Consider the following 14,368-nt stretch of genomic DNA (forward strand, 5'->3'; position numbering starts at 1 on the left):
GTAATAGTATGCAAAAGGAAAGGTTCAGTATGATCTTCACTTTTTAAACTTTTGCATATAGCAGAGACGAAGGTAGTTACTCAATTCAAAAGTGACCATAATATGTTATATACTGAAATGCTGCCAGTGCCAAAATTAAAAGCACACAGTCAACCTGATCTGTGTGTTCTCAAAGGGTGTAGCGCGTCTTCCTCCCATCACCTACAACTGCTCACGCCTGTTCCTTCCTGATCGTGGTTCTGCTGGATGTTTCTCAGAGATTTTTCTTAACACTGTCATCAAGTCCTTGCTCATAGGGGTTTTCACTCTATTATTGTAGGGTTTTTACCTTACAGTGAAAAAGTGCCTTGAGGGGACTGTTGTCATTTTGTACTATATAAAATTGAATTGAATCTTTTTGATAGGCTATTCACTGAAAACCAGCAGTGTTTCAGCAATTTTAGCTTTAAAATTGCACAAAATGTTGTGCTCCCTATGTTTTGGTCAGAATTGAGGACACTGTCAGCTTTTTCAAATAAACTTTATTGAATTGCACAGCCCTTTTCTCAGATGTGTCTACCGTCTGTCCAATGCCCAATGACTAATATCCAGTCTTGACTGCCACTGCAATCTGCCCCTGTTATTTATTTCCCCTAGCTCCCACTCAACATGTCAGCATGCCTCAACAATAACAGAAAAGGTTTCTTTCTTTAGTGCTTTCATGGCTGACTGTTGTGTGAACTTTTTGATTTGTCAGCCTTATGTCAAAGGTGTTGTTCCGTAATCAGAACTGCTCAGGAACCTCCCGTTCTCATAAAACTTTGTTTTTGTATTTAGTTGCGAATTCACTTAATGAAGGAGATTCATTTTTAGTTACTAGAAAGAACAGAAATAATAGCAACTGCTTAGATAGGTTAATACAGATATTGTCTTGACTGTGTGCAGACTAGTCTTAACTGGCGTTAAATCAGACCTAATTTAAGTGGACAGGTCTGCATTTAAACTGTGGCTGGCAGTAAGCACATTTCTACAGGAGAAAGATCACCAGACTGGGAGGAGAAACAAACCCAGCCACAGGGGGGGGGTCATAAGCTAGTTAGGCCCCAAAACCCAGATAAATGGCACAGTTGGATCAGGAAGAGCATCCAACATAAAATCAGTGCCAAATCAGACATGCTAATCTGTTCATACGGTGACTTATTTCCCTGTGAGAATAGTGTGGCAATAGTTGGCAATCAGATTGACTGTACCATGTTGGCTATCTGTTGTGGATCCAGTGTTCTGGGGGACACGAACTCTAAAACCAATCTTGTACAATTGGCTGTATAACCGATTAAGCACGAAATTGTAAGTGCTCATAGAACAGATGTATAGAGATAAATATTGATTTTAGTAAATGCTGTGCAAAGGTCAAAATATGCTTTTTACTTCACTAAGCACCTAATGACAACACCACAGTTTGCATATTTAAGAAACCTTGGCTTTCAGTTTGTGTAATTAGGAGCTTAATGATCTGAGCTGTTAATTAAACTTAATAAGTCACTCTATTATTGCTTTCTCCTCACTCTGCTCTTCTTAGGTCTTTGTCTCCTTTTGTCCTCCCTTTTTGTTTTTCCTCTCTCTGGTTCATTCTTTACAGCCCTCTGTAGCCCTTTTTCCTTTCTCTAGAGTAGCCATGTCATTGAGATGGATGTGTACTCGTGATTGGCCAGGGAGAAACCTCGGAGCTTGAATGGCATTGGCTTAGAACAATTTGTGTGTGTGTGTGTGTGTGTGTGTGTGTGTGTGTGTGTGTGTGTGTGTGTGTGTGTGTGTGTGTGTGTGCTCACATGCAGATGGAGGCCTGCCTGGTTAACCAGTGCTGGTCAGCATCTGTGTTATTCTGTGTTGTTTAATAGAAGATGGACAAGCAGTGTAGTGATCTCAGTCTGAATAACTGGCCTCTTTTCTAGCCTGCTAAGATCATTGAACACTCTTGGTAACTGCTGTTACTTGACCTCAGTTGTGAACTGTGTGTTGGTCTATTGCCATGCATCTGATTGGTTATTTTAATCTTTTGTTTCAGTTCATAATAAGTAACACATTTGAAATAGTTGCTAGCAGAACTGGCATCGATATTAGACTTTATGAGTAACGGAATTACCCCAGCATGTTTAAAATGAAAAAGACAGAATAGTTGTGCCTCAATAAGCTGTTAATCATCATTAGCAGTGAAGGAGCCATGCGTGTAAGAGTCACAAACAGGATCAGAAAGATCATTGTGTCTTGAAAATGAATCCGAGCACGTTTGGATGGAAATGTGTGTTTCTTGCTTATACTAGCAAACTAGCTTGTTTAGCATGGTGGAGTTCCTAATTCAGTGTTTTTGGAATAGTGTCCTAGGCTTGTAAATTCTGTCATACTGTACAGACACTTGATAAATTAAGTGAGAAGCCACATCATTAAAGCTCTTGCCTAATATTGTTAAGGTTCCCTTCATTCTGTCATAGCTGCTTTAGTGTCTTTGAACTTATCCACCGTCATTAAGGGGTGCCATTTCCCAACAAAGGTGGACAGGATCTGCCAAAGTAGCATCTGCACTGTGTTTGTGTGCTGCCTGAACTTCTCAGTCTCATGCTTTGTTTGACTTTCTGGTTATATTTGGACACTGCAAGACACTGACTAGAATAATGAAAATCTTGTAGTTCGGACCAAAAATTGGGTCAAAATGTCTGTTTACCAGACTAAGCCTGTGCATTAAACAAAAAGTCTCTAATCCTTTGGGTTTAGTATAATGCTGGGGTACCTTTACAAGCATATGCATTGAATGAGGATTGATGGGCTTGTCTAAGAGTTGGCTAAACCTTATGCATCTGAGTGTTTACAGCAGGAGCTCCAGTTCAAACTCCTGTGCACAGAGGGTTAACTCTTCCTACAGTGCTATAGTGTTTGAATGTTTGTCATCAGCAGATGCTAAGGTGTTCTGGATTTTGTACATCATTCTTACACCTAACAAAAGCAGCGACGAAGATGTGGATGAGCTGCTTAACCCAGTTTCACTGACTCTAACATAACTACTGACATGGAAAGGACAAGATGTCTTACATTATATGACGAGTAATTTTACATGTAATTGTGTCATTAGCTTGCTTTTCTGTTGATCATTATTATTCCCTGCCTTAAATTTCACAGTGAAAAAAGCATCTGCAGGCAGCAGACGTGCATGTTTGTGTCTTTGATGCCAAAATGATGGATTATACTGGGAACAGAAGGAACCTTTAGGAATTAACAACCTGCTTATCTGCAAATGGTGCCTGGAAATGTTGGACTTGTTTGCATGATAGATGAGCCTGTTCATGGACCCAAATATTCATTTCATTTCAGTAGGTTTAGATGTGAATTAATATATGTCACTACTCAGTATGACAAGGTTGTTTATGTTGGAAAAAAGAAATTCTGGTGTTTATTACCATTTGTAATAACAATAGTGGTTCTTGCTTTCACTTAATAGCTTTAACGCTGGTAACTTGGTCTTCCTCACTCAATACAGTCAACATTACAATGGATTGTCTATCTCGTGAGACATATGGACTCAACAAAGAGTTCTCACGTGACCAAAAGATGATACCTAAGTTGATGATGTGAGAGGAAAAAGAAACATTGCATGATGGGAGCATCTTCAAAATCCTAATACAACAGAAAGTTTCTGATGTTGTTAACCCAGCTTACTTAGGATTTTTTTAAAATCCTAACATTTAAACAGGAAGTACAGCGACAGATTCTTATCTCAGGATGTCAAATGCCGCTGTCCTGTCAGATACTTCTGTGTCCTTTGCTTTGCCTGTAATAATAACAGTAATGCTGGATGCCACCACCTAACTAAAGCACTAGAAAGTCCACAGGAGACTTGAAGGGTAGCGGATTAACTCACGAAGCTTAGAACTACAAAGAAAGAACTACATTCATGGCACATTTGGGAAGTATGTGCTTTGCGCTTTGTTTGACTTTGCTTTTCACTTGTTGATGAGGTTTAGTAAAAACTGAGATCTGAATAAAACTACAGGATGCTGACATCTAAAAAAAATTCAATTTTATCGATTTAACACTGAATAACAGAAGGCTAAACTGTTAGCTTGGTGTACTATTAAATCAAGAAGCTCATGGTTTTTTGATAGGTTTTTCTTCATACTTTCTAATGCAAACAGTCATTTTGGCTGCAATCTAAGTGACAACATTGATATCATTTTAGGTGTGAATTCAGGAGGGTTATCCAGCAGACACATTTCAGACAATCCTCAACAACCTGAGCGGCACTACAAACCGTTATCTGTGCTCATTCTAACCTTGTCCTGTATAGCTGTGCTGTTGGGACTGTAAAATGAATGCTTGTGCAATTTCTCAAATACAGCAGTTTCTGTGCTGCAAGTTTTTTAATTGCTTGCATTCATTTTCTCATATTTTACAGATAGATGCAGCAGCGATGTGATTTATAGTATTGCTACTGCCTCTTGAAATGGAAGCTGTAAGCACTAGGGAGTGTGTGTGGTAGGTAATGTGGATTTAGCGACAGGGCCATAACAGACAGGAATAGACAGGCTTATTAGCGAGAAGTGTTCCTGTCATAGTTTACTGCATGCACTTGGCCAGTCAAACCCTGCATGAAAAATCTGTTAAATTGCTGCTGTAATCATCTCTGTGGAGGTCAATCGTGCCATCGATCAGCCGCTCCAACGTTTAAATCTCGCATCTATAGCACAGTCAACATTACAATGGATGACAACATGACCATAAAACCACCAATAACACTGACACGTAAACATTTATAGACTTTGGAACTTAACCATATTGAATAGTTGAAGTGTTTTCCCAGATTATATGTAGGGAATATTGTGGAGGTTTTCGAATTTTTTTGAAGGTATCAACAGATTGTTGAATGCAGAGCTTTGCGTCTAAGTATTCTTTATATTTAGGGTTGTTAACCAAATGCATTAACCTCATTGTGAAAAAAGCATAAAAGGGCAGCGAAAAAAAGGCACAGTTTGACATCGTCCCTAGTACAGAGTCTGTGTCATTTTACCCATGTGAAACTACCCCAATTAATAAGATCACTGAATTCACAGCAAGCATCAAATGTGCTTCCTCCGGTTCTCTAGCTCAGCAGTCCCCAACATTTTTTGCTCCACGGACCGGTTTATGTCTGACAATATTTTCACAGACCGGCCTTTAAGGTGTCGCGGATAGATGCAACAAAATAAAACGAGTACCGGTACCAAAATATATATATATATATTATTCATAACACACGAGAAAAGACCCTAGGAAACCGAGTTAACAATAAAAACGTTAAAAAAAAATAATGATAAAAACCCTAAAAACCATAAATTTCACACCCGAGCCTCAACTGTTGCAACAGGTACCAACAGACTCACGAACCAGTGGTTGGGGACCGCTGCTCCAGCTCAAACAGTATTTCCTGAAATGGGAAGACAACTGACGTGGACAAGCATCTCTTCAATTGTGCTCGATACCAGAAAAGCCAAGTTTGTACAATGCAGAAGCCCGAGTCCTCTGACATTTTTTGCATTTCATTCTTGAAAATGGCTCAAGCCTGTATTGCGCTTGGCTTTATACAAGCGCAAGATCTCTTTTTATGACCTCCTTAGTTAAAGTAGGACTGTTATTACAATTGCTTGGAAGACTCTACTCTTGGACCTCCTCACCTCTCCATATGCATACAGTGATAACTTAATCCTTTAATGCCAGGTGTTTTATATTTGATGAAAGTCATATATCCAAGTTGATATTTAAGTTCTTAAAATGGTTTAATAAACACTCCAGTTTCAAAAGGTTTGAATTTTTTTGTCAAAAATGTCATGCCTGTTGGTTCAAACTTTACAGGGTTAGAGAGCCTCTCGCAGAACAGACCACATATTAGTGACAAAAGACATGACACTGAAGTCAGAAATGGCATCTAAGAAGTAGTTGGGGTGTAGGTGGGTTGCAAAGCAGCTTGCATTGTCTGCATTAACTATATACAGTCTGAAGCATCTTAAACATCATACATCTATATTGCTAATAGGATCAGTAAAATGGAATTAGCTTAATTTTGTATTGTCAAGGGATTATTCATATTGGACTACGGCAATTAAAACTGGTTTCTTGTAAAGTCAGTGCGAGCTTGGTTGTTTGTGTCTCTGTGTCAACAAAAAGCATTTCCTTCAATTCAAACCCAAGGACAAGCGAGTGTAACTAATGCACTAGATGTCTAAAAGTGAATTTAAAATTGATACAGCAACATCAGCAGACATCTGGAGAGATTCAGAACCCTTACAGTAACCCTCTTGTCTGAACAGTTGGGTCCTCCTCTGCAGTATATAGACTGTAACTGCTTACAAAAGTCAAGCACTGTGGAAAACATTATCATTTCTGCTCTATTGTTTTTTCTCCTTGCTTAATATGTCCTCATTTTAATGAGCCTTGTACACTTAATTGTAGAAAATTGCCTCTCAAAACATTAGCAATTAGGCGACGCTGGAACCTAAAAGTGTATTTGGTGTCTTTTCTGTAATAAATTACTTAAAACTTATGAGATTGTTGCACAGTAATTTTCTGTTGACTCACTAATTGACAATCAACAACTCACTAGTTTGAGCACATTTACGCATAATTGGTCGCGAACTGCAGAGAGATGGGAAATGTGATCTCTTAGCAAACAGCTCTGGCACTTTTTGTGCACTGACAGCCAGTAAGGAGGTGATTGGGTTTCTTCAAAGCTTTCTTAAAGCTTCTTGCTTTTTCAGACCGATGCGGACAGGGCGCTCTTTCTGCATTCTATCAGCTCCTTCATTATACAGACGTAAAAAATTCATAATACAAGAAGTCACCTTGTCAGCATGTGGCCAGAGATTTTAAATGTCATCATTTTTATTTCACTTTGTGATCTCAAACGAGCCAAAGTTGTGACAAAGCATTGACAAAAACCTCTGTAACATAAATATATATGTACACTACTGTTCAAAAGTTTTAGAACACCCCAATTTTTCCCTTTTTTCATTGGGAATTACGCAGTTTAATGTCTCATTGCATAATACAAATAAGCAGTTGGAGCTAAAACAGAAATCATAGACCAAATTGATAGACCAAAGTGTCTTCTAAACTTTTGACTCATCAAAGTAGCCACCTTTGGCAGATATAACAGCTGAACACACCTATGGCATTCTTTCTACAATAGAAATCAAAATTCTTCATAAAGTTCTTCCCATATCTGTTGCAGAAGTTCCCGTAAATGTGGCACTTGTAGGTCGCTTTGCTTTCACTCTTCTGTCTAGTTCATCCCAGACCAGCTCGATGGGGTTTAAGGCTGGAGACTGTGCTGGTCACTCTGTGTTTTGAAGCTTACCATCTTGTTCTTTTTTCCTGAGGTAGTTCTGGCATAGCTTGGACTTATGTTTTGGGTCATTATTTTGCTGTAGGATGAACCCCTGACCAACTAGGTGCATACCGGAGGGTAGTGTGTGGCGCTGAAGAATGCTGTGGTAGCCATTTTGGTTCAGGGTGCCTCTCTGTACAAGTCACCGATTCTGGATCCAGCATAACAGCCCCAGACCATCACACTTCCTCCTCTATGTTGGACAGTTGATGCCACACACTGTGGAACTATCCATTCACCTACTTGACAGCATATAAAGATCCTGCGTGATTTACTGAATTTGTATAAATCACTCCATAATACCAGTGGCAGTGGTTCATGGACCAGCCAAGCCTCTTTGTCTTATTCTGATGCCTGGCTTTCTTGCTGCAACTATTCCTGTCAAACGTGCAGCTCGAAGTTTTCTCTTCAGAGTTGAAGCTGAGACTTGCTTACTACGACCAATATTAAGCTGTGCTTGAAGCTGTTGTCCTGTGAGCTGCCTATCATGCAAGCGACTCTCAGAAACTTGTCCACTGTTTTATTTATGGCTTTGGGTCTGTCAGACCTCTCCCTGTCAAAATTTCCCCAGTTTCTGAATGCCTTTCAGTGGTGAAAGAAACTGTACTCACTGACACCCTGACTTTCTTTACAATTTCTCTGTAGGAGAGACCTAAACTTTTAAGTGTTATGATGGTCTTTCTCTCTTCCATTGTTAATTGCCTTATTCTCGCCATTTTTGTAGCAACACACTACTTTCTGCAGTACAGTACTGTTAAACTGATGCTCACGAGGGTATGGTAGCATAATGTGTTCCAACACTAGTTTTATGCAGACAGATGGGGTTGTAAGTAATCCAGAAAAGTTGGAACACCTGGAGGAATTATTAGCAGCAGCTTTCAAGGATTGATCAACCTCCTTTAAATTGTGAACCCATTTTGTGTTCCCTGGAGAAAGGCCTTTTTATATAATTCTGAAATGTACATACTTTTTTTGTTTTGGGTAACCTTACCTTTTTTAACCTCTGACAGTTCACCAATTAACTTTGTACCATTTCAAGCTATCCATTGGACTTGAATGACTTGAATTGCAATACATAACTGTGCATGTAGTAACCATTTAACATTATATCATTATTTTTCTTATACTGGGCCTTGGTGCAACACATAAAAGCAAACAAATAATAATAATAAAAAACCCCAAACCTCATGCTCTTCTGATTGGCTGTCCCTCATAGATAGCATCTGGGTGGACCATCTGCTTGGAGCCAGAGCTGTCCCCGAGATGACTGAATTTACAATATAGATATAAAAAGTGTTTCGAGCAGTCTGAAGCCAGACTGAGAGAGTATTTGGTCAGGGATTACTTGCACATACACTGACGTCACTTGAATATTTCCAAAAATGCAGCTCCTGTGGGGTGTTCCCAGTCTGCAGTGGTCAGCATCTATCAAAAGTTGTCCAAGGAAGGAGCAGTGGTGAACCAGCTACTGTCTCAGGGGTAACCAAGGCTCATTGATTCAGAACTCATCAATGAGTTGTGCTTTATTTAGACCAGAGTGCTCGCTTTGCTGTTTTTATATGCACCCCAATGTTCTGATGTCTTTCTTTGATTCACTGAGTGGGTCTTCCATAAGCGTCTCACAGCATGGTAGGATTGTACCTAATCTAACCTCAGTCGTTTCTCTGATGATGGCTGATGGCTAGAAGTAGACATAGAGGTGTGTCTCCTGTCACCTTTCAGGTGGTGCTGTATAACTCAGGGATTCAGGCATCACTCGGCTGCATGTCAGTTTGCAAGATCCCTATATTAACACAAAAGTCACTTGATCCAGGATTTTTTTTTTAGCCCTGCTCTGTATTTGATAGGCAAACAGTGTGGCTCCATACACTATTGACTGTGGGTGCCTCCTGCAGGGTTGTTTTTTGACACCGCTCACAGCTCCATTAAAGGCAGCAGAGACCATGGAAGCTGTCTCAGCTTGATTTATGGGGTATAAATTGACTTTAGCATAGCAGGAGTCTGCCCATCATCTTATATTCACTCAGCTGGGATTGCCCTTTTTCTGCAACAAATCTTGGTCATTGTCAGGTGTCTGTGCTCAAATAATTTCATGTTCATTCAAGCTTTCTTTATCTAATGCTTTCTGGTACTTCTAACATAGAAACCAGAATGTTTTTAAATTAACCACAGAAGTTTGTTATTGTAGGGCTGATCAAGTTTGCAAAAGCTGGCACGATGCTTATTCAAATCTTTCAAGTGTGTTTATGAAGACACAGTGAAGCTGGTTTTATTCATAGTTTGACTGCGTGCTTGGTTTGTGGCAAGTGCAATATGAGTGGATGCAAATATGCTCTGGGTGTTATGAACAAAGAACGAGCTGCTTTAGCAGAAGTCTGCATGACATGGTAAAAAATGTGTAGTACCATCATTTTGTATTGGGACGATTATATGGCTTATGATAGATGAACATATATTGTTGGGGCACACACATCTCGACTTGGAGATGACATGCATCACCACGGTGCTCATACCTACCTACACAGAGCCTACACAACTTTTAGATCAAACCATTAGAAATGATGTTGGCTTGATTTTTTTCAACAGTGTGCTCTGTCTATCTGAAAATATATTTTTCACAAAATTGAATAGGCAGCACGGTGGCACGGTGGTTAGCACTGCTGCCGCACAGCAAGAAGGTCCTGAGTTCAATTCCAACATCATGCCGGGGTCTTTCTGTGTGGAGTTTGCATGTTCTCCCCGTGTTTGCGTGGGTTCTCTCCGGGTACTCCGGCTTCCTCCCACCGTCCAAATTGCCACTAAGTGTGAATGTGTGAGTGAATGTGAGTGCGAATGGTTGTCTGTTCCTGTGTGTTAGCCCTGCGACAGACTGGCGACCTGTCCAGGGTGTACCCTGCCTCTCGCCCTATGACAGCTGGGATAGGCTCCAGGATAAGCGGAAGCGGATGGATGGATGGATGAAACCCTTAATGTTGCACAACAAATTTGCATCCAAAAAATTTTCCGTGTCGTCTTTTCACACCGTGCTCGGTCTGTACAAACTGAACCTCAGTTATCTGCTGCTACCATTAACTAGCAAGATGTCAATGTAATTTTTTTAACAGTACCGTATTTCCCGGACTACAAAGCGCACCTGAATATTAGCCGCACAAGCTAAAATCAGGGGAAAATCCTGTTTTGTACATACATTAGCCGCACCTGACTAAAAGCCGCAGGTGTTTCAATGTTGACTTATCATATGTAAGAGAATATGCACAAAGGGAATTGTCAGGAAAGAGATGGCTGTTTGGAGACATCACTTTTATTAATATTTTGAAAAACAAGTTATGGGTACATATTTGCACATGTAGTACATAACAGTAGCCTACAGCACACCAGAAAAATAGATTCGGACTACCTTTTAGGCTCAGGTGCAGTGACACAGCTTTAACAAGAAGAAAAGTCAGTCATTCACCATCTTTCTCTTCTTCCTGCGCACTAAAACCACCAAAGTCCTCTCCTCCAGTGTCGGATACAAACAGGCTCAGGATGGCTTCGTCATCCACTCTTAGCTCCTTTCCTTCGTTGTCACTTTCAAAACCAAAGAAATCCTCATTGTCAGTGTCGGAGTCGAACACCCTCAGAAGGGCCGTGGCGGTGTCCTCCTCTCCATCATGCAGCAGTCCAGCCCTTCAAAATCCGTTGGTGATCGTGGATGCTTTCACACTTTTCCACGCTGTCAGAATCCACCGGTGGAGTTGAGCATAACTTGCTTTTCGCAAGTTTATCGCCGCTCATCATCCACGCCTCCCGCTGAACGCATAGCGCTACTTTGAAGTTTTTTTTTTCGCGCTAATTGTACGGCACTACGTTGCCTGGCGGACGGACATGTGACTAACATACCACTCTTGAACCCCGATCCTTCCGCCAGGCAACGTAGTGCCGTACAACAGCGGAACACACAAAACAAATCGTCTTACGATATGACAAAAATCATGGACAATCCATAGAAAAGCCGCACCTGACTAAAAGCCGCAGGGTTCAAAGCTGGTGCAAAAAGTATCGGCTTATAGCCCGACAATTACGGTACTTTGCTTTGATACATATGTAAGACTGTTGAGCAAGCCTTGACAACAGACGCTTGTAGGGTTTTTATGTCCAGAGGTTTGGGTTGAGTGGAAGTATCACCTCTGTACCTTCAGCTGCATGTTACACCGGTGTTATAACTAATATAGTTCTGAAATCACAGCAGCTTTAACTCAACTTTTAGATCAAACCATCTAAAAGTTAGACAGGGCTGTCAGACATGTGCCAATGTTGTCATTTGATATTTCTTCCCTGTTTCGTATAATTTTTTTTTCCACTGCCCCAGGACATGATTCAACAGGTGGACCCCCCCTCCCCCAACACACACACACACACACACACACACACACGCACGCACGCACGCACGCACGCACGCACGCACGCACACACACACACATCCCACGTCTACCTTTAATTTTCCAAAGAATTAATATCGCTTTGCCTGTCTTCTTTCTGCAGTATGAGTTCAAGGTCAAAAACATCAAGAAGAAAAAAGTCCACATCGTGGTGTCTGTAGATGGCGTGAAAATCACCTTGAGGAAAAAGAAGAAAGTGAGTGAACTTTTTTTATAAATTGCAAATTAAAAGCATCTTTTGTACTACTTTGTACTGTTTTGTACTGAATTGTTGTCACCCGCATCGTAGACCTTTGAACGGATCAGTAAAACAATATATAAAATGTCTTGGTGTAAAAACATTGATGTTTGTTTTTGGTTCATACGTGTGCTTTATGGTTGCGCGTTGACCACCTCTGTCATCGGCCACGTCGATCCTTTTTTTTTTTTTTTTTTTTTTTTTTTTTCTCTTGTTTCTTTTTTCTTTTCTTTCTTTTTTTCTTTTTTTTCTCTTTTTTCTTTTTCTTCTTTTTCTTCTTTTTTTTCTCCTTTTTCTCTTTTTCTTCTTCTTTTCTTTCTCTTTTTTCTTTTTCTTCTTTTCTTTTTTTCTTTCCCTTTCCTTTTCTTTTTTCTCTTCAATGCCCAATTCATCACGCATATAGCACTATCACTCGATCCTTGATAGTGCTGCAGATGACAGCCAGCTCTATTAGCCCACAACATTCACCGATGCTTACAGAGTGGTTAAAGGTGGGTGTTGACTCTAGCAGTTTAGGGCTACTTATTTTCCAAGTGAGATGCCACTTGGGCAAAGGAAATGTACTGATGGAAATGGAAAGCTGTGTGGATAATCTGCTAACAGTGCCTCACTTTATAAACACAAGTGCAGCCTTTGCCTTGCAATGAGTTTACCGAGGGCAGCACAAAACGTGCAGCGCTGCAGCAAGAGCAAGTATTCTCCTAACTTCACAGGCATACATGTTTCTTGTAATTTGAACACAAGAAAATGCTCCGAAATTAACTCATTAACTCACCAGTAAAAGTAGACCTGCAAGGAGGTGCAGGGTTTGCGCACGTAAGGGATTGCGCAGTGAGACAAAAATGTGGTGCAAGTCTTGTTGTGTTTCACTGCCAGCCATTTAGAGATCCTGTGTTCCAATATTACATACTGAGGATTCCAGTGAGCGTGTGATGCATAGAGCTGGCAACAGTAAGGTATGGGCAAACTGAGCTCACTTTGAACACAACCTGGTCCTGACCAGGTTGAGTATCAGTTACCATGGTGATTTAGCTACCGGTAGGTAAAAAGAGAGTCACTTTTGTGACACAGAAAAATTTGGCTTTAAGGTCAGCATAGCTTGCTAACTCATTAATTTCGCTTTGTAATACATTCCCCCATACAGCTTAAGGTTAGGGCTGTGTCTGCTTTGGCTGATCAGTGTGCCAACAGGGAGCTTCAGTCCATCTGACTCCTATGCCTCGTGTCCTGGACCTCTCAGATGTGCTTGTGTTATTGGTGCCCTCTGGAGCATTTTGATAGAATTATCTGACGGCTAAAAAGCCAGTCCAAGTTTCTTCCTCTATGTTTCACTTCTCTTTCATATACAGTTTATTTTAAACACTCTGTGCAAACCTGAAAAGCAATCGAAGTCTTGTATTTAAAGGGACAGTCTGTGTCTTTGTAAGGAGATGAGGCAGCTCCAAAATCTGATTGCCTGTTGGCAACTTGCTGGCTGTGAAAATGGCAAGATTTCCTCAGCTGATGGTCCACCATCTGCACAGACCACACATTTCCTTAGTTCCTTCGTATTGGGAAGAATGAGCAAATGATGCAGGGATGAATGTTCCATATAAAACCAACTTGCAAGATGGTTTCCTCCAAATTCTGATGAAAACTGTCAAATTCCTTTAAGCTTTTTGGAGCATCATTTTTGGCACACTGATTTTGCTGCTGTAGTCTGAAAAAACTTTATAGTTAAGCTTCACCTGAAAGACTGTACCTACTTTATGTAGGACTCACTCAGCTTATATCAGGTGAAACTCTGTTGACTTACAAAGGCCATATTTGTATGTCAGATTTACATTAATGTCTGAATGGCCCTGAAAGGAGTTGGCCTTTAATCGGACTAGTTTAAAAGTCTAGCTTTGTTAGTAAATGGCCACCTGAAAACATCTGCATATTTGCTCTATAGCTTTGTTGTGGACAGCAGTGTGAGTGGAAGATGCATACTGTAAGTATTCATAGGGTTAAGGCTAATGTCCTTCATGCTTTGTGCTTCAGCAAATTCAGTTCAATAAAAAATATCAAAGTGGAAAATCTCAGCTGTTACTGAAGCTTTACATCAGTATTTGAAGAACTGTTTAGGAAATACTGTATATTCTCTATAATATAGATTCTCATTTCCGGTGACCAGATGCACATGAAGTCGACAGATTTATATTTTTTGGAAGTACTGAGTCCGCAGACATCACCAGATACTTTTAAGCAGCGTAGAATCGTTCTGTCAGGAGTACTGAACAGGCACATTGGCTTTGGGACATTTATTTTTTTCAGCTTGCCTACTGCATATGTATTTCTTTT

General features: G+C 40.4%; 1 protein-coding gene across 3 annotated transcripts in view; it reads left to right on the top strand.

The window, feature by feature from the left end:
• The window catches only part of LOC101485789 (carboxyl-terminal PDZ ligand of neuronal nitric oxide synthase protein), a 246,267-nt gene that overhangs the window by 63,621 nt on the left and 168,278 nt on the right, over positions 1-14,368 (top strand). For all 3 annotated transcript variants that reach the window (XM_024805650.2, XM_024805649.2, XM_024805651.2), the window contains exon 3: positions 11,912-12,004. In XM_024805650.2, the coding sequence (XP_024661418.2) occupies positions 11,912-12,004 (93 nt within the window). The remainder of the gene's footprint in view (positions 1-11,911; positions 12,005-14,368) is intronic.

The sequence above is a fragment of the Maylandia zebra genome, linkage group LG17 (genome assembly GCF_041146795.1).
Source record: "Maylandia zebra isolate NMK-2024a linkage group LG17, Mzebra_GT3a, whole genome shotgun sequence".
NCBI lineage: Eukaryota > Metazoa > Chordata > Actinopteri > Cichliformes > Cichlidae > Maylandia > Maylandia zebra.